We start from the raw sequence: 21,693 nt of genomic DNA on the forward strand, positions 1-21,693 counted from the left end.
TGCAGAGACCACTGCCTATTGTACTGACCAATATTGTCTCATTTCCTTGTACTCCCATGTTGGCCTGTCTGTCCAGCCATCTGTTGTTTATTGTCTTGTGTAGATTGTAAGCTCCTTGGGGCAGGGACTGTGTGTGTGTTCTGTGTTTTGTACAGTGCCTAACACAGTGGAGTGCTGATCCATGTCTAGGACTCCTAGGCATTTTTGCAATAAAAATCAATACTAAGCAAGTTTCTATATGGGGAAAAAAATACACTGAGATTAAAAATAATAAAGTTAAAATTCATTTTACTTCCCACAGCTTGCAGCTTGAGATTTTTTCTTTCTGATTTGATTCTTTCATTTGATGAGCACTGACGTCAATCCACCCTGCATGGTCCAAAACCAGCTGCAATTAACCAAGATGATCACGTTTTAACTTCAGCTTATGTATCATTTTTGATATGCCAAATCTGGGACTTGTGCAACAGTCCCTGCACCCTCACAGTTCTGGGGAATAGTATTTGCTAGCTTGCCGCTCCTAGAGAGCCACTGGGTTGCAAAATATTTGTCTGTAGATTTGAAACAAAACAAAAGTTGCTCGTGTTAATCTTAATTTCTTGGCAGCGGGATGGTAGATTTAAGAGTATTTTGATCCTTAAATTGTAATTTTAAATTTTCATATGTAAAATGTAACTTGCAGTATAACTACCAACCTATCAGAAGTTTAAAAACTACTACATGTACTTTAGCAAATGGGATACTCTTTGTATTCCAGGTGCACTGGATCAGAGCCACATTGTGTTAGGTGCTGTCTAAACAGAGTGAAAAGATAATCTATAATTTAACCTAAGGCAAGAAGTGGGCGAAACCACCAGTAGAAAGGAGATGGGGGGGATGGAGAATGAGGGAGAGAGTAATGAGACAGTGAGTTCACCTAAGGCCTTCTGTGCACAGCTAAATTATTTCTTATTGGTTAAGACCATTGTCAAGTTGGGTTCATCTGTGTGACTAAACTACTTGTCAGGGTTCATTTAATAATTCCCCCTGCTGTGCTTATTTGAACACGAGACTCTCTTTTCCTCCTTGCCTCAATCTTCATTTCAGAAGAGGGCAGGTGCTAAGAATAGCCTGAGCATGTCCCTTCTAAAATGCCGGCCAATGCCAGCTCTCACAAGCAGAACAGCTTGCTTTCATCTTGTGCAGCAAAGGCTCATGTTGGAGGCACAGGAGCTATGAAGGGTTCTCCGGAGAAGAATCCAAGATTCGGCTGCAGGGAGCTCTGAGCGGGTTTCCAGCTACACATCTTTATTTTCTTTGGGTTGAACAAACAAACAAAACTCCTCTCTGCTCTGCATGTTCCTTCCTTCCTTCCTTCCTTCCTTCCTTTTCAGCTGGGTCCTGTCTGTGCTACAAATTGCATCTGTAACCCCAGGTAGGGTTATAGCTGGTTTTGAACATGGTTTGTGTCCACATACAACATGGTTAATACTTTGTTTGTTAGTAGCCGTGGCAGCTAAATGTTTCACCCTTGCCATAGGCTTAGGCTGGTGCCTGGTTGTCTGTCTATAATTGGTTTGGAGCACAGTGTTTTGAAGTGCACACAGGACCCACTGATTGTATCTAGGCAATTGTATTCGCCAATCCTCCTTCCTCCCAGTTCTCCCTACGGTAGGACACTGCAAAGTATATTGCTGTGTGTGATTTCTGGTGCTACTCTGCATGCGTGTCTTCTAGAACCTGTCCTCCAATGAGGCTGTGAGACGGCTGCACAGATTTTTCCCCCTGTGCAGTGATGCAAACACAGGTAAGAGGTCAGGCTTAAAACAAATAGGGTTGACACATTTGTGGCATGGGAAAACTATGTACCTGGGCCAGAGGAGTGTCATGTATTGGTTTGAAAAACACATTTGTATCTGTAGTGTAGATAGGTTCTAAGATTGCAACATGAACATTTAAGCAGAACGGGTCAACATTTTCCAAATTTTGAATTATTGGCAAAACTTTACATTGAAATTTTGATCTTAAAAAGGGGTGATTGTTTAGACAAAATTTCAGTGACAAATTCATCCTGTTTTCTAGTCAACTTCACAACTGGTTGAAAAAAATTTAAATTGAAAGTTTTGGTAAACACACAAGTTTTTTCTGAAAAATGTTCATATTTTCCAAACCGCTCTCCCGTTAAGCAAATCAATTAATGCCCAAAACATCACTTTCCCAACCCAAAACCAAACTCTGATCCTATTTTTGCATAGTAGTGAGTGTAGAAAGTGACCTTTTCTTTATACTCTCTGCAGAGAAACCCTCTCAGTAAATTAGACAATCTAAGAAATTCATTGATCTATTTTGTATCTATTGGCTGTTCAAGAGTAGGGTCTCCATGTGCCTTAGGTGTTTTGCAGTACTTCAGTTTTCTTACTTGTGTGTGTGAGTGGAAACGGTCAGATCAGCTAAGAGTGAGACTCAAAGAACTGATGCAGTATGCAGATCTTGACATGTTGGACTGCAGACCAGCAACAGACAAAGCTTGTGGGAGACAACTGCACCAAGCTTTGCTTTTCCGCTTTGTCCTGGTGGTTCCTGGTCTCGTCTTTAACCTCTCATTGATTCTGTCCCTATGTAGTTACAAAGCTTTATCCCTGGACAGCTCTGGTCTACTGCAATATTTGCCATTCCAGTCTCAAGGTTCTTTTGCCCCCTGCCATTCCCATAGAATCAAAGAAGTGTGGGACTGAAGGAACCTCAGTAGATCACCTAGTCTAGTCCCCTCCACTCCAGGCAGGACTAAGTAATAACTAGACTTTCCTGACAGGTGTTTGCAAATGCACTTCATTCTTGACCTGCGACACCATGATTCTAGTTCCAGTTCTCATCTTCCCCAGCCCAGTGGTAAAACTTTTTGTTTCTGGCAAAATGTCATTAGCAGCTAAGACATGATTGTCAAACTTGTGATCTAACCCCAGCTCCCTAGGTGTGAAAAGCAACTTCATGAACTCTCCAGCTGGAGATTTCTAATGCAGTTGTCTTTGCGCACAAAGCAAAAGAAGGATGACAACTTATTTTAACTTGAATTCTCCAAGCACCTCTGTGACTTAATGTGTAGGTATTTCTTCCATCCATACCACCAACTATTGTGTGATTTAGGGCATATCTATACTGGGGATCTCTGTACTGGGGTAGTTATACTAGTGCAAACCCTCCAGTGTAGATGCATGGGGTTGCATTGGTTTTGTACAAGGGTAAGTTATGCCAGTGTAAGCGTTGATTTGCCACTTGTGTGGCACAGCTATGCTGGGTGTTTGTCCTAAGATAGCTACACCAGTACAAATATCCCCATGATAGACGAGCCCTTCATCATGAAAACTTGCCACTACTGAATGTAGCTGGAGTAATTAGAACCAGAATAAGATCTGTGGATGTTATCTCCTCCTGAAGGGAGTTCTAGAGTCTTGGACCAGCTACCAAGGAAGTTCTGTCCTCCCTTTTCTGCCCCCCAAATTTAACCCTTAAGGATGTCAGTTTCCTAGTTCATAGCTGTCAGAGTAAATAACACATAGCCCAAAATCTTCGCTCCTGGTCTCTTGCACTTACCCATGTGGTTAAAAACTCATCCCAACTCCCTGCTTCATATATCACCACCTCTGTAAAAGGCCATGGTCTTCCAATGCATTTTGTGTATAGCATCTCAACTAAGATATTTTTAGAAAAAAATCCCCCCACCTTTGTTTTTCCCCCCAGGATCCATTAATGTCTCAAGATGGAAGCATAGAGGGTACACCAAATGCTTATAAGGTATTGCTTGCTTTTTCTGTCTATTACCGTACACCTACTCTGTGCATGTGCTTGTATTTATACATTTTCTACACCATGCTAAGGGGGTCTGTCATAGGAGACATCTGTGGTTTCTCTTCATGCCAGCTGTCAGTAAGGATTGGGGTGATAAACAAGGGATGGGCTGGTCTTGTGGTTGACAAGGGCTGGGAGCAAAGGAGTTTTGGGTTGTATTTATAACTGATTTTGGCCAAGTCACTTAACCTCAGTATCTCAGTTTCTCCATCTGTAAAAAGGAGCTGTTACCTACCTCCCAGGAGGGTGGTGAGGCTTAATTCATTAATGTTAGAGAAGTACCATGAGAACCCTGCATAGAAGGCTCTGTAGAAACGTGAAGCGTTTTCTGATTGGTTACTGGCTCCAGTGGCTTTCCATTTTCTCCAAGCCAGGATCAGTGGAAGCTTCTTTCAGTGCTGTTGCTTTGAGGAGCTGTTTGTTCTAGTATTAAACAGAACTACCAGACAAATGCATTGAAATTCTGCTAATGTTCAGCCTCAGATTGTTTTCTGTCCCTGTGTGCAGAACACTGAAGAAAATGTACTCATTTTCAGGCTACTACGGGATTAAACACACCTTAGAGAAATAACAAAGGTGGCAAAAGGTTGTTCTTAGAGTTGATAATCAGAGCAAACAGTTACCTGTTGGTTGTTAGTTGGGCCCTATCATGTGAGTCCTTGGAATGAAGGATACTGTACCTCGTTTAACTTGCCATTCAAAGAACCTTCTCTGGAAGCTTTATTGCTTTTGCATTGTACTGCACACACACACCCCCTTAAAGTCATTAAACTAGCCAGCTGCATGTCAAAAATAGACTGAGCTGGAAATATGCAGAAAATGAGCTGGGCAGGCTGCTAATAGAAGTGTAAGGGGTTTTCTTCCATGAGTGAGAGGTCCCTAGTATCACTTTTCACAAAAGGAAAGCGGTCTCGGCAATCCTAAGCATACAAAAACCATGAGCCATACTCCCTAGAATTATGAGTGCCTTAAAAGTGTGAGATTTGTAAAATGACCATTCTGGACTGATTTTCTTTGTCATCCGGTGTCTGAGCTTGTAGGGCTCACTTGGGTCACATTTTCAGGCTTTCTGTGCATTCATAGGGGCTAGAAATGTCTTTTTAAATGAAAGTTGAGGTTCTCAGGTAATCGTTTGACTCCAGAGGCTGGATCTTTAAGAAAAACACCAAATATCATGAGATTTGTCATAAAACCATGAGAATTGGCAGCACCGGGAAAACAGCAGGGCCTGCAAAGTACATGTATTTAATTCACAGTGCAAAAGGTACATTCATGTGAAAATGCACAGATTTTGAGCGAACGCATGTTCTAACTCACGTTTGTTCTTTGTAGCCTATTATTTATTCTCTTGTTTATATGAAATTGCATTTCCCCATTCAAGGACACTTCTACAGTGTGTCCAGGGGAAAAAATTTACATACAATTTTAGGAAGCTTGTATAAGGTGTATTATTTTTTGGGAGTAGTGGAGATGTGAAGGGTGGGAGAGGCTACTATAAAAGATTAAATTCATAGTTTCACTTAGAACCATTTTAACTTTATAATAGAGATTCTCAACTATTTTTGGACCACAACCCACAACAAAATGTCCGGAGATTTGTTCTGGTGCCCCCTGTATCCCATAGTCCTTTGTGGCTGAAAAGATTGTGGGTATGGGATCAATGTTCAGCCATGTGCGGTGAGGCAGAGGGGTGAGGCAGTGATTTTTCCAAAGGGCTGGGGAGCCACCATTGCTTCCTCTGCCCTGAGCTCAGTGGCAGGGAGGGACTCAGAGAAGCTGCTCTGGGGCTGGCTGGTGGGCACTGGTGGCAGAGGCAGTATCCCAAGATCCACATCAGAAGGGGACAAGAAATGAGCTGGTCCTTCCCTACTGGCCCCAGGTTCCCTTTAGGCCTTAGCAACCACAATGTTACGGTGCTCTCACTCAGTGGGGTGTGAGGCACAACTGGGCTGTGCTCTACCTATTAGAGAAAGAAAATGCATCTTTTCAAAAGGTTGCTCAGTTTTTACTCTGGACTCATTATTCCAAGACAGACTGTTGGATGTACCCATCTCAAAGCGCTCTGTCCAAAGAGAAGTAACACAGAAGTAATAGTTTAAAATCACTGCCCACTCACAAGATGGGTCATAGTGTCACCTCAGGAGGCATCTATTAATAAATAAATCCTGTATACCCATGACATAACCCATTGATTTTTATGCAAGGGGCTAATAACCACTTCGCTGTTGTCAGCCATTTGGTTCAATTTTTCTGCAGTTCTCCAGTTGATAGCACTGGGGTGGGATTCAGGAGAGCTGGGTTTGTTTCCCCAGTTGGTCGCTCACCTGTGTCTTTGGGCAAGGGGCTTCCTCTCTGTGTTTGTTTCCCTATCTGTAACATGGTGTTGATGATACTTGAACTCCTTTGTGGAGCCTTTTGAGATCTATAGATAAAAGCACAGTCGAAGAGCTAAGTGTTGCGTGTCAGACCTTCACACACGTTGTGAGGCAGGGATTTACATGCACATCCACTCCTGTGTGCACTCGTTGGGCTTTGAGTATGTGCTGTTCGCTTTGGTACATTTGGGCCTCCGAGCCTGTATAGGCAGAATGCAACTGCTGTGCTGTTGTGTGTCCGGTGCATTCTGATATTCCATTGCTTTCAGCGGGATGCTAATGGATGACGGCAGCCCAGCAAGCTGCAGTGGTGGGGAGCCAGCAACGAAGTGGTTACCATTGGCATTGTGACTAATACATTTACCCTACCAGAGAGAGTAACACACACATGTACTAGACAGAGTAAATGTTTCTCTTGGGTATTGAAGAAAAAATGTTAGCTTGGACCCTTCTTTTTGAACTGTACAGATTTAAAATATATACATTATTTCCCTTACACACTTCAATATGCCATTGGCTACTACCAGGTTAGACATCCGTAGGGCAAAAATCATATCTAGCTGCCACCCTGCAGACAACCCCAGTGGCACTCAGCCAATGATCAGCTGGGGCTGGCTGCTAAACAAAACTAAGATCCTGCAGTGCTCATCAGTTTCCCTTTGTAAGCAAATGCCCTTGTAAGGTGCTTGATACAGAAGGACGCTAACCTGCTCTTTTTCCTCTGCATAAAGTGTTGAAGGATCACAGAGGGAAACTGGCTAGGATGCATGTCAGAATTTTGACATCGCAGGTTAGAGCAGACCACTGAAATACCTGACAATAATTATTTGTTCATGTCTGATAGCTACAGGATTTCAGGGTGTAATAATAGAGCTTGTCTTAAAATAAAATCAGAAGAGTCCTGCTCCACTCCCCAACTCGTCTCTTCTAAATACTACTTTGCAGTTGGAGAGACATACCCTTGTTCACTTCTTAAAATCTAAGGGTAAATACCATGTATTCTCTTCATCCATGTAAGGTGTCACAGTTGTTCAATTTCCTGTTGCACCAAAGTCTGATATAAAAATGTTGGAATACTACAGGCCAAATTCTGTTGTCATTTGCAGTGATGCCACTATAGTGACTGTAGAATTTACACGTAAGGGTGAGAGTGTCATTTGGCCCTGTGGATCTTAAAATGTTACTGTTACAACACACGGCCCCAAAACATTCCCCAGTGTCAAGCCACGTGATTGTATTTTGGCTGTAGCAATATCTTGTGTACCACCAAATGCAGAATCTTACCACGGCACTTGGGCTTAGTTTTTTAAAGGATGCATTTTATTGGAACCACTTGCACCCCACTAAATCAAGTTGTGGCGCATACTGGCTGGAGTCTGTAATTGTGTGTTATTTGAGAAGCCTTGCTGGCTCTGGAAGGTAACAACCAGCGATAGCTTGGCACGGCAGACTTCAAATTTGGCTTTAATTATTAATTCTCAGTTCATAAAAGTGCCCATCAAAGAGGTTCTGGTTGCATTAGTTTGAACATGATGTTGAGTTGCCATGCGGGGGGAAAATAGGCTGAAATCTGTACCAAGAGAGTTGGCTTGAAGCCAGTTCTAGCAGCAGGGTATGGAGTAATTTGCACTTCGGGATTTGTCTTCTTGGCAGCAATATAACCTCCTGCCTGTGTTTACTGACACAATCAGATACCTAGATGCAAGTAGATTTTTCCAAACATACACAGACTCCATTGTGAAATCTGACTATACTCTGTTCTCTGGATTTTCTCTGTGGTATCTCATTTACCTTTTGTGCTGTGTAGAGGATCAAAATTAACTCATCTGCTCTTCATTATTAACCCTTTGATCTGGGTACCATAGATGAGGGAAATGAATGAGCTTTGATGTTCAGCCAGCAAGTAGAATATACTAACACTAATTCACTTTGTTTAAGAAAGCCCTCAATAATAAAAGTTAAAAGCCCATAACTGCCTCACTTCCATGTGAAAATGTTCTTTAAACCCAGCATTCGTTTTATTACAAAGCACTTATGTCTCGCTTCCGAATTTGAAGTCCCACCTCCTTGCAAATGCGTACACATTCTTTTAGTAAGTTCAAAATACTTTTGGTTTGGGGGAGAAAAGTCGTATTTGCTTTGATTCTAAAAAGAATATTTGCATTGGTACAGTGGGGCTAGGGCACTGGATTTAGGAGGCAGGAGAATGGAGGTGCTAATCCTGCCTTGCCATTCACCTGCTGGATGACCTTGGGTAAGTCACATCCCCGCCCTGTGCCTCGGTTTGCCCATCTGTAAAATGTGGACAGTAGTAATCATGCATTGAGGTTTACGGAGAAGTGCTAAGTATTGTTCGCCATTTTTCACTTCATTAGGTTCTACCAAACATCCAAAATGTTAACTTTGAAACACTCCTGTAAGAGGTTGCGTTTCAAGGACCAGTGCACTGTTTGCTGTAGACAAGGATAAGTATTCAGATTTGTTGTTAGCCCTTGTTCAAAATAGCCAGGAATATCTGTGGAATGTATTTCTCAGTCTTTATTCTAATCCACCCCTCTCAGTAAGTGTTGTTTCAAAACTTGCCACCATGTTAGCCTGCTCTCTCCAAAATGATGTATGCAGTGTCCTGTGTAAGCTTCCAACTGCTGGTCTGTAGAGCATTTAACAAGCCATGGCTATGCAGTTATACTTTAGGGGGGACATGGGGCATATCATCCCTCAGATGAAGGCATGGCTCATCCAGCTCTAAATCTACACAGAGGCCGCAGTTCAGGAATGTTCTACCATTCCTTCATGTGTGACGTACAAGCTGACTTTTCACTTAACATGCTTACAAATCTGTTAAAAACCAGGGGTGTGCCTGGTGCTGGTGGGCGAGGTAGGGAAAAGGTGTGCTGAACAAGAGAAAATGTTAGTCATTTACTAGCGGGAGAAATTAAGGCTGAAGTCTTTGTCTATTTATTATTCCCTGAGCTCACCTCCACTGTTGTGTAATTCAGACTGTAAGCTGTGTTGTCAGCATAACCTCTGCACAACATGGAGGTAGGATTGTGTGGTCAGACCTGCTGGTTCTCCAGTATCTAGATGGCCCTTGCCAAAAAGGGGTGAGTCTCTTGTTTGTAATAATCTGCTTATGCTCAGAAAAATGATCCCAGGCAAGGGAGTAGCCGCAGGCCTAAGAGTTACTCACATGTAGAGCAAGATTGGCAGGAGCAGTGGTTTTTGTTGCCTTCCGTGTGGAGTAGATATTAATATTGCATTGCATTACTTTCACAGCTGGGTGTGTCAGCAAGGGACTGGAGGGGACCAATGGCTTTTGGTCACTGTCTGACTGCATGGCATGCTCAAACTGCCTTACTGCATTGTAACATCAAGAACAGTATACTGGGTGGTGATTCTGGCTGGCTGGCTCCCTCTTTTCACAGCAGAATGCTCTTAGACATGTCAAATCAATATATTCAGGGCTGTGGCGATTCTCGTCTTGTTTATCTTTGTTCTTCCATCAAGCAAGCAGTGTCCGTGCATCTAAGAAATAAAATCATAGAAATGTAGGACGGGAAGAGACCTTGAGTTGTCATCAAATCCAGCTTTCTGCACTGAGGTAGGACAAGTAAACCTAGACCACCCCTGACAGGTGTTTATCCAACCTGCTATTAAAAACCTCCACTAAGGGGGATTCCACAACTTCCCTTGGAAGCCTGCTCCAGCGCTTAATTACCCTTATAGACAGAAAGCTTTTCTTAATATCTAACCTAAATCTCTGTTGCTGCAGATTACGCCCGTTACTTCCTGCCCTCTCCTCAGTAGACACAGAGAACAATTGATCACTGTCCGCTTTATAACTGCCCTTAACATAGCTGAAGACTGTCATCGGGTCCCCCTCAATCTTTTCTCAAGACTAAACATGTCCATTTTTTTCCCCTTTCCTCATAGCTCAGGTTTTCCAAAACTTCTATCATTTTAGTTGCTCTCTTCAGTTTGTCCGCATCTTTCCTTAAGTGTGATGCCCAGAATTGGACACTACTCCAGCTGAGGCCTCACCAGTGCCAAGTGTAGAGCAGGACAATTACCTCCATGTCTTGCATATGACGCTCCTGTTAATACACTGCAGAATACCAGCCTTTTTCACAACTACCTCGCATTGTTGCTTCATATTCAAGTTGTGATCCATTGTAACTCCCAGATCCTTTTCAGCTGTTATAGTCCCCTTTCGTAGCTGTGCATTTTATTTTTTCCCCCCTTCCCAAGTAAGGTACTTTGAACTTACTTGAATTTCATCTTGTTTTCAGACCAATTCTCTAATTTATCATGGTCATTTTGAATTCTAATCCTGTCCTCTAAAGTGCTTGCCACCTCTCCCAATTTGGTGTCATCCACAAACTTCATAAGTATACTCTCTACTCCATTATCCAAGTCATTAATGAAAATATTGAACAATATCAGACTCAAGACTGACCCCCCCACCCCCACCCCACAAGACCTCCCTAGATACACCTTCCCAGTTTGACAGCAAACTGTTGATAACTACTCTTTGAGTACGGTCTTGCAACCAGTTGTGCACCCACTTTATAGTTATTTCATCAGACTGCATTTCCCTAATTTGCTTATGGGAATGTCATGTGGGTCTGTGTCAAAAGCCTCACTAAAATCAAAATATATCACATCTACTGCTTCCCTTTCATGCCCCCCTCCCTGCCAATCCACTAGGCCAGTAACTCTGGCAAAGAAGGAAATTAGGTTAGTTTGGCATGATTTGTTTTTGACAAATCCATGCTGGCTATTCCTTCTATACCCCTGTTTTTCTCTAGGTGCTTACAAATGGATTGTTAGTAATTTGTTCCGGTATCTTTCCAGCAATTGAAGTTAGGCTGACTGGTCTCTAATTCCTCTTGGTTCCCCTTTTTAAAGATGGGTCCTATTTTTGCCCTTCTCCCATCCGCTGGGACTTCAACAGTCCTCCATGAGTTCTCAAAGATCATTGCTAATGGTTTTGAGATTGCTTCAAATAGTTCCTTAAGTACCCTAGGATGAATTTCACCAGGCTCTGCCAATTTAAATATATTTAGCTAATCTAAATATTCTTCATCCTGTTCTCTCTTTATTTTGGTTTGCATCCCCTCCCCTTTGTTCTTAGTATTAATTTGTTGAGTAGCTGGTCACCATTAACCTTTTGTAATGAAGACTGAAGCAAAATAGGCATTTAACACTTCAACCTTCTTGATATCATCAGTTATTAGTTCAAATAGGTAGTGGAATAGTGTCCATTGGAACTTGCCAAATGCAACTGTAGCTACATCTTTGAATTTCAACAAATCTGAGTCTTATAGTATTTGTATAGAACGGACAGGACCAGTTTGCATTATGTACTACTTAAACTGATTAAAGCAGTGCATGGGATATTAAAAACTGTTACCTGTTTCTTGTTTCTGTCGTCTAAATTTTAATTGGCAAGAGATCCCAGACTGAAACCAGCAAGAGTTACTTTTTAAGGAAATAGAGAGGAACAGATGCATCTAAAGGTAAAGATCTGCTCTAAAGCCCTGATTTTTATCATTAGGGCATGCTAACTTTACAGGACCATTAATTAACCTCATCTGAAAATCCTGTTTTGCTTTTGAGTGATTAACTAGTCCTGATGATGTCCATGTTGAATGTAAAATCAAGAACATTTAGCAAGGCCCTTTCCGAAGGTATTTTTGGCACTACTTCGCTAATAAATGACTGGCAGCTACTGCCAAATATCCAGGTTTGGTTAGAGGAGTGGATAAAGCTGGACTTTGGCCGAACAGACCCAAAGCAAACTAGACTCCAGCACCCCATGTATTAAAAAAAAAAAAAAAAAAAAAAAAAAAAGCGGAGATAAAACGTGCTTGTTGCATACTGCATCTCCTTTACTTCTCTGTCCAGGTGATTCACAGCTCCCTCAAGGCCAGCTCCGTCTCAGCACGTCAGATTTACGGGGATGTAAAATGAAATGAAAATGGCCCTGCCAAATGTCTGAGAGCGCGCCAGTCTGACTTACCATGTCTTTGTGCAATCGCTGATATAAAACACAGTATAAACTGGCTGCGTGCCATACCCGTTAATATTGGATCCTGGTGCTGCAGTGAAATGTGATTTTTCCATATGGCAGCCTGATATTTCAGACTACAAGCTCTCGTTTTTAAGAGCTTATGTCAACAGATTGATTGTCCCTTCACAGACTAGAAGGGAGAAAACAGGTGGCGTCAAAGAACTCCTTGTGTAGCATTTCAGGACACATTGCTCCAATTTGGTCCAGTTTGTTTTGCTTGCCTATGAGCCATCAGCCTCGCCCATCCCCCAAAGTGCCACAGTGCAAACTAAAATGTCTCACGTTTTCCACAAAGCATCCTTCCGTCACCAGTTCATTGCATGTGAGGAACTGAGTATCTCTGAGACACTCCCAGCTCCCACTGCTTTGTGATCCCAGAGTTCAAACTCTACCCTTTGTTTACTACTGAGTTGCACCATTGGATTGGCTTAAAAGCATTCACCACCCTCCAGTCAGATATCTCACACTTTCAGATGTATTTATACAGTGACAGCAAACAAATACATATGGTACTCCTGGATCTACTCTAGCTATTCCTAGCATAGGATTTCTGGTGAGCCATATGGGTGGGGTTCTGAGCATGCCAGAGTGAAGCTGGGAACTCCTGTCCTGAATTAGGAATGTAAAAGAATGCATATTAATCTGGGTGCCCTGGTCAAATTCTAGCTGGAGCAATCGGTCTCCCTAAATGACCGTGGCAATTTCAACTGAGTACCCCATTCTTCTTCAGCATCTCCACTAGACTGTTGGGTAGTGTTGCCTTGTGCAGTTACAGCTGCTGCGTTTTACCCCTGTGGTAGCTGCCCTTTTGGTAATGGGTGGAGTGATTCTTGGGTGTCTAGCTTGCATGTCAGGTTTTTTAGATTTCAGTGGGGTGAGAGAATCATAGAGAATCCCAGAATCATAGAAGATCAGGGTTGGAAGGGACCTCAGGAGGTCATCTAGTCCAACTCCCTGCTCAAAGCAGGACCATTCCCCAACTAAATCATCCCAGGCTTTGTCAAGCCTGACCTTAAAAACCTCTAAGGAAGGAGATTCCACCACCTCCCTAGGTAACCCATTCCAGTGCTTCACCACCCTCCTAGTGAAATAGTTTTTCCTAATATCCAACCTAGACCTCCCCCACTGCAACTTGAAACCATTACTCCTTGTTCTGTCATCTGCTACCACTGAGAACAGGCTAGATCCATCCTCTTTGTAACCCTCTTTCAAGTAGTTGAAAGCAGCTATCAAATCCCTCCTCATTCTTCTCTTCTGCAGACTAAACAATCCCAGTTCCCTCAGCCTCTCCTCATAAGTCATGTGCTCCAGCCTCCTAATCATTTTTGTTGCCTGCCGCTGGACTCTCCAATTTTTCAACATCCTTCTTGTAGTGTGGGGCCCAAAACTGGACACACTACTCCAGATGAGGCCTCACCAATGTCGAATAGAGGGGAATGATCACGTCCCTCGATCTGCTGGCAATGCCCCTACTTATACAGCCCAAAATGCCATGCGCCTTCTTGGCAACAAGGGCACACTGTTGACTCCTATCCAGCTTCTCGTCCACTGTAACCCCTAGATCCTTTTCTGCAGGACTGCTGACCGAGTGGCTAGGCAGTTAACCCGGGGAGAGGCCCCAGGTTAACTGCAGGATGTCTACAGTCCTTTTTCTAAGATAGCTTTAGGTAGTGTCTCAGCGAATAGTCCCATTGATTTCAAAGGGAGAGCTGGGGTGAGCCTTTGTATAAACATAACATCCCTTTAAAAACAAAACTTTAGAAACATTTATCATAAAATAATGCACCCCACAGATCTGTGTAGTTTGCAGATCGTAAGCCAGGGCTGTCTAATAGCTTCAAGTATTAACATCTCTCCCTTCCACAAAAATATGGGGTGAAGTATTTAAAAAGTGGGGCAGACCCATCCTGGAAACAATGAGAAGAGCTTTAAGCACCAGAAATGAAAGCAGCCATGGTGCTGAAGGTTAAGGGAAAGAAAGTTACAGAATCATAATTGCATTTGTAATAGCACGTTAACTTGAATGAAATCAAATGGGGGAAAAAAACCTCCAATTTCCTTCTCCTATCCTCTAGCTAAACATACTTGAGCACTAATAATGCTAACCGCAGTAATCCATAGAGAAACCTGAATTAGGTCTCTCTGAATTAACCAGTTGTATTCAAGTAGCCAGGCTTGCAAATTTTAGCTGTTTCCATGGAAAATGTGAGCTTGTCTACATGGGATGTTGGTGTGCGGGAAACCTGGGTGTGAATCTACAGTGCTTTAGCCGACACAGTTGTAGCAGTGTCCCCATGGGATGTAATGCACTGAAAGTTCTGTAGTATACTTTGACATCCTGCTGTTTTGAATGGGAGTGCCTCAAAGCGCACTATAAAACTTATAGTGCACTTTAGCAGTGTCCAGGTGGGACGTTACGGCTAGTACACTGTAGGGTCACACGCTGGCTTGCTGCACTCTAATGTCCCGTGTAGACACACCCTGGTTTGTGGGAGTGGGAGGACTTTCTCCCAGCCCTTCTCTGCTCTGTTATTCATTGCTGCCTTTTCCCTCCAACACAGCGGAGCATTTCCAAAGTTCCAATGCCACTGCAACAGAGGAGTTTGCATAGAATCCGAGTGTCCTGCACGGATTTCCTTAATAGCAGACTTCAACCTGGCGTGCTACACCAATATACAACAGCAATCGTAGGCTCCTTGTGCTACTTGAAAGTGATCCATTTGCGGGGAAACCAGGTTCACATTCCATTGAAAAATGTATGCCATAAGGGGCATGTGGTTTCCTGGAGTTTTCTGGTCCAGTCTTAGATTCCCTATGGATATTTCCACTACTGTGTCTCCCGGGTGTCCTGTAGCACGAAAGGCCATACTGAGAACTGTTGCCTCTGATTGCACAAAAAGGGACTTCAAGCTGTTAACAGAATGAATATATATGTGTCTGCTCCTGAGCACGAGACCCTTTGAAACAGGGCAGTATTTCCCCTTGGAATCAGTGATGTTCATTATTAGTGTAATAGATCTGCCATTTATTACAGGAGGCGTGCCTGCTATTCCTAAAGTTCAGGTTGGCTAATGCTGTTATAAGACCCCGTTTTCAGTTGCTTATAACTTTGCCAACCTTTAACTGTTTGGGATGAAGCTTTCTGTGCTGGAGGACTGCTATAGGCTGAATTGTTTTGGAAAGTTTCAGCTAAGATAGTTCAGCCATTTCTGAAAACGAGATAAGAGAAAATGTTTTCTTGAGTGCTTGCTTACGTCCATTCCATGTTAGGTGTGTGCTTGCCACATGCACCGGTGCCGGAAGCTTTTCCCTCAGTAGTATCCGTAGGGGACATGCTCTGGCGCCCTCTGGAGTCGCACGCAAATGCGCTGGTATAAGGGGTGCGGCCGGCTCCTCCTCCCTTCAGTTCCTTCTTAATTCCAGTAACGGTGCTGGAATGTTCTCTTGCCGTGGCAAGCAAATACCAGCGGTTCTCTCTACTCTGTTTAAGTGTTACATAGTTGTCAGAAGTAGTTCTTGTAGTTTTCTTAGTTATAGAGATAGGTTAGTTAGTCCCTTAAGGGACTTAGCCCAGGGATGGGGCAAGCCCGGGTCCCTGGGCTTCATACATTGTGAGCGCTGCAAGAAACCTATGCCCAGCAGTAATCCCCACCAGAGTTGCTTAAAGTGTCTGGGGGAAACCCACGTCTGCGACAAGTGTCGCATCTGTAAAAGCTTCAAGCCGCAAACCAAGAAGGAGCGGGACATAAGGTTAAGAGTGTTCCTCATGAAGCCAGCCCATTCGGTCTCGGTGCCAAGCACCAGAATCCATGTGAAGAGCACCATCAGCGCCGACGTCTGCCCGGCACCGATCTCCATCCCCAGGGCCTGCTAAGAAGCAGACAGTGCTCCCCGATGTCCTTTAAGGGAAAGGGAAGCCCAGAGAAGAGCAAAGACCTGCACGGGGCAGCTCGTCATCTCTGGAGCTCAGCCAGGCGCCAACATCACTGTTTAGACTATCAAGCACCCTCCAGGACCAGCCTGCCACCCCGGGCAGTAGTACAGGTCCTCGGCACTTGAGGCCTTCCAGGCAGCCAAAGACATTTTGTCTCTGCCGGTGCCGCCGATGCCTCAAGAAGATATTGTTCTCTCGAGAGGGAAAACAAAGGAGCAAATTTGACCTCTGAAGTTATGAGCCTCTGGAAAAATCTTGGTTTTCATGTGCTCTGCAGAGATTTCAGTTTGGCAGTTCATGGTGTCTGCACTGAGCATGCTCAACGAAACGCAGCGTGTGCCCTCACCACAGAGCAACTGAGCATGGTCTAGTCCAGGCCTGCAGGACTTGCTCTGTTGCTGTGGCACTGGGCACCAGAACGGAAAGCAGTGTGCCTGTGCTCCTGCTGCTGGCGCTCAGGCAGCGTGGAAGAGGAGGAGGAAACATCCTGACTCAAATGCCGAGGGGGGCAGAGGGAGAATAGAAGCAGCGGGTTGCAGAAGCCAGAGGGTGAGGAGAACCGGTTGGAATAGGAGCAGAGGCAGAGGACCTATGGGGGTGAGAGATAAATGGCTGTGAAACTGACTGGCAAAGTGTTTCTCATCCCCCTGCCTGACCCACATAGAAGTTAACCACCTTCTACTGCTACCAGTTACTCTGTTCGCTCAAATGGTAGAGGACTATGCTGCGGATCTAATGGTCTGAACCTTGCTGGTGACTCGAGTTGGTGGTCAGTATGGTTCCACGCAATAAACTGGGGGGGGGGGAAAAGAAAAGAAATTTTGTTTTTTAATTAGGAAATTACAAGATTGTTTAAAAACACTGAAGTTGCAAAGTCAAGCCCTTGCAAATTAGGAAATGCCAGAATTAAGGAAAAAATAGTATGTGATCATGTAATCAGACCGTACCATAACGTATACACGCAAAGGGGCCAGATGAAAGTGGTCTGTGCCATGTTGAGTCAGTCCCCTTGTGCATATACATTATAGTACCATCTTTAATTACATGATCACGTACCATCTTTTCCTTAATTCTGCCATTTACAGACTTTCAAGTGCTTGACTCTGCAACCTTAATGTTCTCTTCGCTTTTGGATGGTAATTATTTCTATAGCACCCTAGAAAAAAGAGAAAATCAGTTTCCTGGCCTGAGGAAGCTCGTATGCTGGGTTCGAGCACATAAGAACAGGACATGGAGGAGGGGAAATAAATGGGTAGGAGGAAATGAGCTATTTGCAGAGATCATCCATTTTATTACGATTTTGTGCTTTCTTGTTTTCAGTGTGGTCAGGCACGAGGGAGAGAACTAGCTCCGGAGCCGAGAATAGCGATGGAAAGTGAGCCAGCAGCAGTGAGTCTTGAGATGTCTGGAGAAGAGTAGGATGTTTATCGGGAGTGAATTGCAAGTGGGTGGAAGAGAAAAGCCTGAGGGCTTGTCTACGTAGCGGACTTAGACCAGCATAGCCGTACTGGAGTAAATCATGTGCCATAGCTGGGTCAGTCAATTTCCCTGTGTAGACAAACCCTCTAAGAGGAGTGGCCAGGGCTTAGGGTAGAATGCAAGGAGAGCTGAGGTGCAGGCTGATACAAAACCTTGCAGATGAGCACCAGGAGTCTTAATGCAGATACAGAGCAGGCTTCTACCTCACAAAAGACATTTGGGCCCAGTCGTGTGCTCCAGGAACGATGAGTGACTTCTCCGGTACATGATAACCCTCCCTTGTCCTCGGAATTCTTACTCTTCAAAATTATTTGGAAGGGAGGCTGCTGGGCCAGCCCCACATTCTTGTAATGTCAGCGGTGGGAATGGGGAAATGTCTCTCGTGTTGCAGCAGTGTGGGACCATCTTGGTTTGGTTTGTATTTTGTGTTTATAAATCAGAAAGTGACAGTTCGACTTTTTTCTCCCCCACAGTCTTCCAAAAAACCCAAAACAGCAGAAGCCGACACTTCGAGTGAGCTGGCTAAGAAGAGCAAAGAAGTGTTCAGGAAAGAGGTAAGGGTTTTGAGATGGGCTTTCTAGAGTGGGGGGCTGGAGGGCAGCAGAATGTCCTGTCCTTTGCGGAAGAGCCGAGTATGAGGGTACGTCTATACTTACCTCCGGGTTTGGCGGTAAGCAATCAATCTTCTGGGATCGATTTATCGCATCTTGTCTAGACGCGATAAATCGATCCCGGAAGTGCTCGCCGTCGACACCAGTACTCCTGCTCCGCGAGAGGAGTACGCGGAGTCAACGGGGGAGCCTGCCTGCCGCATGTGGACCCACGGTAAGTACCTTGTAGTTCAAACTAAGATACTTGGACTTCAACTACATTATTCACATAGCTGAAGTTGCGTATCTTAGTTCGAACTGGGGGGTTAGTGTGGACCAGCCCTGAGTCTTTACCTGGGCTCGTAATTCAATAATCCCTTAGACCAGCTACTATATGTGGAGTCTTGGAGCCTTAAGAATCCCCTGAGGGAAACGCTGGCCCCACTGAAGTCAGTGACAAAGCTCACAATGACTTAAATGGGATAGGATTTCACCGCCATGTTTGTCTCTGGAAGGGAGAGTCGCTTTATAGCAACTCAGTGGAATTCACCCTTCAGGGAAGGACCCAGGACAGTAGAACACACCCTGCTTAGGGTTCTTCTTAGGGCATAAAGGTGGCTCAGAGCTGTGGGAAGGGGAGTCTCATGAGATGGACTCGCTGCAGCTGAGCAAGAACAGAGGAGCCGTTTCCCATACAGCATGGTAAGGTAGGCCGCACTCTGGAAGTGACTGTGGCATGATCGGATGAGACTCTCCTGTCTGCAGGCTGAATACCTGTCAATAGCCCTGAGTTCTTCTTCGAGTGCTTGCTCATATCCATTCCATTAGGTGTGTGCGCGCCGCGTGCACGATCGTCGGAAGATTTTCTACCCTAGCAACACCGGCGGGTCGGCTGTGGAGCCCCCTAGAGTGGCGCCTTCATGGCGCTGAATATATACCCCAGCCGACCCGGCGCCCCCTCAGTTCCTTCTTACCGCCCCTGACGGTCGTTGGAACTGTGGAGCGCGGCATAGCTGATCTCCACTCTCCCTAGCTTCATTCGTTTTTAGCAGTTATAGTTAGTTACAGTTTTAGTGTTAAATAGTTAAATAGTTAAAATAGTTCATAGAAGTTGTTTAGTTGTTATACTAGTTTAGGGGATTAAGGGGGTCGTCTCCCCCTTTCTCCCCCGGCCGCGGGTCCGGGCTCATGCCCAAAGCTCCCGGCTTCAAGCAGTGCGCCTCCTGCGCTAAACATATGCCCACGAGCGACCCGCACGACTCCTGTCTGAAGTGCCTGGGAGAGTCCCATCAAACAGATAAGTGCAAGATCTGTAAGGCCTTCAGACCAAGGACCAAGAAGGAGCGGGACTTTCGGCTCCGGCAACTTCTGATGGAGGCGGCACTTAGTCCTGACGCTCCATCTACAAGTCAGGCCCCGGCACCTAGCGCCTCGGTGCGCAGTGCCCCTGCGGCACCGGCCACGACGACCACGCGAGTGGCGTCGGACAAGCCTCCCCGGCACCGGACCTTGTCGGCACCGCAAGCACAGCAAGTGCCTAGGCGCCGTTCATTATCCCCAGGGCATAAAAAAGCCCATAAGACGGGGGCCTCCGTGCCGAAGACGCCGGCTCCCCCAGTGCCGGGGGTAGAGCCGCGTCCGCCGGTGGAGCACCGGAAACAGGTGCCTCCAGCACCGTCGACTCCGGCGCCGAAGCCGTTGAGTCCGGTGCAGATAGCGTCTCCACCGAAACCGGCGGTTATACAGTGCCTCCCGTCGACTCCGGAGACCTTCGAGGCGGCGAGAGACTTAATAGCTCTCACAGAGCCGGCACCGCCCCAACCACCGGCACCGAAGGCACCGTTGACTCGCCCGGTCCAGTCGAGGGGGAAACCTGCCTTGATGCGCCCTCCATCGCAAGGGCTGGAACCTCGGCACCGATCCAGGTCCCGAAGCAGGTCCCCACGCCGCTCGCAGTCCCGGCACCGAATATCGCCTCGGCACCGGTCGTACTCGCGGCCAAGATCTTCTTCGCGGCACCGCTCTACGTCTCGGCACCGCTATGATCGTCGGCACCGATCAACGTCGAGACGTAGTTCTCGGCACCGCTACGGTCGACGCTCGACGTCGAGAGGCCGCTCCCGGCACCGGGCATACTCCAGGTCCTCGTCGAGGTCCAGATCTGACTCCCGGCACCGACGAGGTCATCGGCACCGGTCGCGGTCCCGGCACCGATCGCCGGCACCGCGTAGAGATAGATCATCTCCGGACCGGCACCGTGCGGCACCGCAGCCCACGGGAATCGTCTCGACGCTCTCGGCACCGCCGTGGCCATCGAGATCGGTGTCCCACTCCTCGGAGGACCTCTCGAGATCGGCATATCCCCCTCAAGGGCAAGCCGAGGAACAGGACTTGGGCCATTGGCGGGAGATGACAGAGGACCATTCTTATGGCCCATCTCACTGGTCGTTCTGGACCCCGTGGGCGTACCATCAGGAGCAAGGGGCTCCAATACCCTCGACCTCTCGCTCGAGTCACTCCGTCAGAAGGGCCCCGGAGTCCACCATCTCTCGGCCTCCACCAGGGGACATGGAGGCTTCCGTGTCCGCACCGCCTGACGCCCTGGACCCAGGCGCAGGTGATGCTCCGGCCCAGGAACAGGGAGACCAGGACCAGCCTTTGGATCCTGTTCCACCGGAGGCATCTTCCTCTTCTTCGCCGGACGAGGCAGTGGCGGGCACATCGTGCACGGGCCCACCTCCAATAGATCTTCGGGCTCACCAGGATCTTCTGCGCAGGATGGCCCGTAATATGGACCTGCAGGCGGAGGAGGTAGTGGAGGTGCACGACCCGATAGTGAATATCCTCGGAGCGGATGCCCCATCGAGGGTAGCGTTACCCCTGATCCGCACGATACAATCTAATGCGGATACGATATGGCAAACTCCTGCCTCTATCCCACCCACAGCGAGAGGGGTGGAAAGGAAATACTTTGTCCCATCTAAGGACTACGGGTACTTGTATACCCACCCCCAACCGTGTTCACTGGTGGTGGCATCAGTGAACGCACGAGAGCGACACGGCCAGCAGGCTGCAGCGCCTAAATCAAAAGAGGCTAAGCGGCTCGATTTGTTTGGCCGTAAGGTTTACTCAGCCGGAGGGCTGCAACTTAGAGCGGCGAACCAACAGGCGTTACTGAGCCGCTACAATTTTAACTCCTGGAACTCTATGGGGAAGTTTAAGGAGTTGATTCCCCAAGAGTCCAGGGAAGAGTTTGGAGCCATGGTAGAGGAGGGTAAGAAGGTGGCTCGGACCTCCTTGCAGGCCTCCTTGGACATAGCAGACTCAGCTGCGAGGACCATGGCTTCGGGTATCGCTATGCGGAGGATCTCCTGGCTTCAGGTTTCGGGTTTGCCTCCGGAGCTGCAGCAAACCCTA

At 46.1% G+C, this 21,693-nt stretch overlaps 1 protein-coding gene across 3 annotated transcripts in view; it reads left to right on the forward strand.

Annotated features, from left to right (window-relative positions):
• The window catches only part of SETD2 (SET domain containing 2, histone lysine methyltransferase), a 153,693-nt gene that overhangs the window by 123,326 nt on the left and 8,674 nt on the right, over positions 1-21,693 (forward strand). For 2 of the 3 annotated variants that reach the window (XM_034759748.1, XM_034759749.1), the window contains exons 19-20: positions 3,718-3,771; positions 18,160-18,240. In XM_034759748.1, the coding sequence (XP_034615639.1) occupies positions 3,718-3,771; positions 18,160-18,240 (135 nt within the window). The remainder of the gene's footprint in view (positions 1-3,717; positions 3,772-18,159; positions 18,241-21,693) is intronic. The other variant, XM_034759750.1, reaches the window with a different exon arrangement.

Source organism: Trachemys scripta, chromosome 2 (assembly GCF_013100865.1).
Source record: "Trachemys scripta elegans isolate TJP31775 chromosome 2, CAS_Tse_1.0, whole genome shotgun sequence".
In the NCBI taxonomy this organism is placed as follows: Eukaryota; Metazoa; Chordata; order Testudines; family Emydidae; genus Trachemys; species Trachemys scripta.